Below are 4,418 nucleotides of genomic sequence, written 5' to 3'. Positions count from 1 at the left end.
AATGTTACCAGGGAAACCTAGGCTCCAGCTCCTTCCGAGGATGAGAGTTGCCTCAATTCTGCTGGCTCCCACACCCCCGGTTCTGTGCCCAGCCGCTCCAAAGGGCTAGGGATAGCCCAGCCACAGTCACTCCTGGGCCAAGTACTAGGAATGGGCTATCCCAAGCTGCAACCCCTTGCAAATGGTCATTGCCTCGACACAGAGACACTTGCCCAGGCCCGGGCCCAGGCTCTCTACAGTCTTTGCAGATGGCTGAATCAGGAGCAGGGGCTGTTCACGAGATGTGTGGTAGGTTCAAGCAGGAGGCCAGGGGATCGGCTTAAGAGCCATGAGTTCAGATCCTGCTCTACCACCAATAATTCCTACCTCTCTCCATTATAAAGAGCAAAGTAACACCTTATGAAAGGTGCCAGCAGACCACCTCCCCTTAACAGGTATCACTTCTCTTTCCCTCTCTCCCTTGCTTCTCAGGTCCTGTAGATCCTCTCTCGTCTGAAGACACAACCCTAACTTCATTCCTGAGCGCTGTTCTGGCCATAGTGCAAACCGCCAGACATGGGCACTGGGTGCGACTGCACCATCTTGGCCCTATGTCCTCATCTTACAGACAAACTGAGGTTCCAAGAGCAGCAGCTAAAAACTGTTTGTTGTCCATGCCTCTCTTGTGCAATTCCTACTACCTTAGGGGAAGGCCTTGGCCCCAAATTTGCTTGTGAATTCTTTCAGGATGTCTCAAACCCTGCCCCACCCCAGATCCCCCAGGACCCTGCACATTCGTGGCTGGCATTCAAGACAAGTTTGAGAACAGTGATGCTACTGTATTAAGGTACTGAGTGGGTCAAGGTCTGTGGGATGCTCTTAAGAAAACTGAATAAATCCAACGTGGGAGAAAATGGTGGCAAGAAAGTCTCATACGGGTGGTACAGTACACCAGAAGATCTGGTTGAGGAACAGGAGATCCCAGAACCAGGTGCTGCCTGGGTCCAAATCCCAGCTCGTCTACTTAAAAGGTGGTAACTTCCAGCAAATCACTCAGTCTCCTGGGCCTCAGTGTCCCCATCTATAAAATGGAGAAAACAGCGCCTACCTCATGGCCCATAAAACCATGACATAATGAAATGATATAGTGATTTAAGGCACCCAGAATAGTACTTAGCACACGTGTGCCCAGTGAATACTACCCCCAGAATGATGAAATCAGAGGGACAGACTGGTTTAGAAGGTTATGTGGAAGCAGCCTTCTGGGAGTTAGAGAGACTTGTAGGGTACAGTAGCAAAAGGCTAGGGACAGCTTGTGCTCATGGTGGCTGAAGTTAGTGAGGGCAAGTTGTACACATTTGGGAGACAGATATGGGCCCCCTGGGAGGAAGGGACAGTGGTGGTGCCAAGAATTAGCCATATCATTTTTTGAACATGTAAGTTATCTCAGACATCCAGATCTTCATTTAATCCTCTCAACTACCCTGTAAGTAGTATTGTTTTATTAACGAGAAGGAAAAAGCACAGAGCAGTGACTTGCTCGTTATGACACAGCTGATGAGTCGCAGAGCTGAGTCAAACCCAGTCACTGAGTACCAGCTTTCTCCTGCAGCCCCAGCGTGGGTGAGTGGTGGGCAGGCCAGGGAGGAAGAGGTGCTAAGCAGGACAGGACCTAAAGGAGCTGGCTGGCAGACCTCTGCGCTGGACCAAGTAGGAAGGGACTCAAGAGTTCCTTGGGGAGGTTGGGCCTGAGGACAGGAAAGCTTCAGTTAACCTAACCCCTGCATGTTCTAACCAAGCCATTTACAACTACCAAATGCATGGCTGTGAAACTGTTTTTCCTTTCCTAGCCCATAGCTCAACACTGGGTCAGTGGCGACAGAGGAAACAGGATGGCTTTGCCTGTGCCCTCCCCATTCTTCACACACAAAAATCCAGATGAAAACCACTTCCCTCCACCCCCCTCCACACCACAGCGAGTCACTGGGCCTCTGCCCTCCAGCCTAGAAAACATTTCTGGAGTATGTTCTTATTTCACAAAGGGAATGGAAGCCCATCCAGCAGGTTTCAAAAACCTGGACTTAATCCGCTGATCTCGTGGAACATCAACCCGGAAACAAGGAAGGACGGGAGCCCTACTGATGTTCAATGCTGAGCAAAGCTGGCTCCAGCCATTTGCCCAGGTGCCCCTGAGGACACTCTCCATTACGAAGATATCCCCTATGTGGTTTTCTTTTCCCCGCTTTCCACCAAAAAGCCAAAACCACGCTCCAAAACAAAAACCAAATTTATTCAGCAGACAGTTTAATTAAGAAATCCTATAAATCAGGACCACGACAATTTCTGACACTCCGGTGCGAAGTGTACGTCAATAGCTACATCTGGAGGATGAACAAGCCATTGAATCTGTTTTTTAAAATTGGTTTAGCTACCTTAAGTTTGGGGGTGGCACTTCACTTAAAGTGCCGTCAAGTTTCACAAGGGTAAAGCCAGCGGGTTCTCCTCTCGGAGAGTCACATTTTAAACACGGTTTCAGTCACTCACAAGAAGAGCCGGTGACAGGAGGAAACTGTGAGGGATGAGGACCCACAAAGGCTCAGGCCCACGGCTCCACAGACGGCCAATACAGAGCAGAAAAACTGCCAGGGTCTCATCTATCCCATGCAAACACCAGGAAGGGTGGAATAAGAAAGTCTGGCTGGGAGGACAGGGAGACTGTTTATGACTTTCTGAGAAAGCTCATGGCATGGCCAAGAGTGGCCCGGAGAGAGGAGGAGGAGGAGGAGTTCTGGGAAGAGGAAAACACAGAAAAAAAAAAAACCAGAATCATTCTCCCCATTTGTCCCTCTCTGCCTCTGTGTGTCCTCAGCAGACTCAAAGCACAGACAGCGCTCTTCTTGGAGCAAGAGAAAGAAAAGACATAAGGGTGAATTTAGCTGTCCCAGGAACCCCACAGCCTTTTGCGCACAGCACACTGTGACCTTGACCCACAGGTGGCAAGGTCAAGTCAGTTAAAAGTCCACATTCAACTCCCAACTCTACCCACCTTCAAAATTCTCCACCTCCCTCTAACCCACTAACAGGAGCTCCACCTCCCACAGCCACCAAACACCAATTAGGTGGGAAGAAGGGGGTGATGGCAACCCACCCACCAACAAGCTTTTACATTCTTCTTCCCTCCGGAATTTCTTTGCACAGCCATTGTAGCACCATTTTCACTAAGCTCTTCCACCGGAAAATAAAGAAAATGTATGCGTATCATTAGTTTTCAAGTATTGTTATAAAGCCCTGGCGATATCCGCCCCTTGGAGCCCAATCTTTAAACAATCCAAGCACATGCCGCCCCCAAGGGTTAAGTCAGGTACAAGTCGATGCAAGTAGCTGCCACAGTTCTCCCAGTTTATCCCAGGTCCTTGGCCCCGAGGTGGCCGGGGAAATTCTCACGCGGCACGTCTGCGCCCTGGCCGGTGCATTTCACACGCTCTTGTTCTCCGACAGCCTCGCTGGGGCCGGTAACTTCTCGCCTTGAGGTCTCTCCCCAAGCGTCTCCCCGCAGCCTGGGCGGTCGCTCCCAGGACGGCGACGGCGGCTTCAGCTCTGGGTTGGGGAGGGCAGGACGCTGTTGGGTCTGCGCACTGGCGTCCTCTTCCTCCTCCTGGGGCCCCGGATCAGTGCAAGGCGCCGGAGGGCTGCACGGCGACAGGGTCCGGTCCGCTGCGGCCGCCTCCGGGCCCAGAGGCGCCCGCGGGGCTCGTGGCTGCCACGGCGGCGACGGCTCGCTGAAGCCTCCGCACCGCCTCCTTGATGAGGTTCCCCGACAGCACCAGCTGCTGCAGGAGCCGGTGCGGGTCGTCGTCGCGGGCGCGCGTCCCGGCTGGGGGCCATCGTCGCTGTTGCAGGCGGCGGGAGGCAACGGCGCCCCGCAGCCAACCTCGCCGGCACGGCCCGGGCAGCGCGCTGGGGCCTGCGGCGAGCTCGGCCACGAAGTAGGGCGCAGCCCGGCCCCGCACGCGGCCGCGGTCCCCGAGGGCGCAGCGCAGAGCCCCCGGGGGCGCCGGGCCCACCGGCTCGGCCGGCGCCGGCGGCAGAAGCAGTGGCAGCGCCGGGGGCCGGGCCTTGTCCGCCCGCACGGCCGCCGGGGGCCGCGGGGGCTGCAGCGGCGGCCCCGGGGGCGCGCACGGGGAGGCCGGGCTGTCCTGCGCCGCGTCCAGCTGCAGCGTCTCGCCGATCTGGGCCACCAGCAGGTCCACCTCGCCCGAGCCGCCCAGCGTCACCGACTGCTCCAGCAGGAGGAAGCTGTCCTCCTCCTCCTCCTCCTCCTCTGCCTCCCCCTCCGCTTCCTCGCCGGCTTCCTCTTCCTCCTCCCTCCGGCACGGCATGGCCCCCCGCCCGGGCACCCGGAGCTCTGCGGCCGGCGCTGGCGGCCCGGCGGCCGGCGG

General features: G+C 55.9%; 1 protein-coding gene across 1 annotated transcript; it reads right to left on the bottom strand.

Annotated features, from left to right (window-relative positions):
- Window positions 1–2,248: 2,248 nt before the first annotated feature.
- FRAT2 (FRAT regulator of Wnt signaling pathway 2) lies at window positions 2,249–4,407 on the bottom strand. Its single transcript, XM_081810712.1, has one exon. It carries the CDS (start codon window positions 4,356–4,358, stop codon window positions 3,648–3,650), a length of 711 nt encoding a protein of 236 aa, XP_081666838.1. The 5' UTR covers window positions 4,359–4,407; the 3' UTR covers window positions 2,249–3,647.
- Window positions 4,408–4,418: the final 11 nt, after the last annotated feature.

The sequence above is a fragment of the Leptonychotes weddellii genome, unplaced genomic scaffold (assembly GCF_054177405.1).
Source record: "Leptonychotes weddellii isolate Sample4059 unplaced genomic scaffold, ASM5417740v2 HiC_scaffold_3424, whole genome shotgun sequence".
Lineage (NCBI taxonomy): Eukaryota > Metazoa > Chordata > Mammalia > Carnivora > Phocidae > Leptonychotes > Leptonychotes weddellii.
Note: the sequence above shows the minus strand (reverse complement) of the source record. Positions and strands in the feature narration are given on the sequence as shown.

What these genes read in the sequence shown, in the direction of transcription:
- FRAT2 (XM_081810712.1), bottom strand. Translation starts at nt 4,358, where the DNA reads ATGCCGTGCCGGAGGGAGGAGGAAGAGGAAGCCGGCGAGGAAGCGGAG.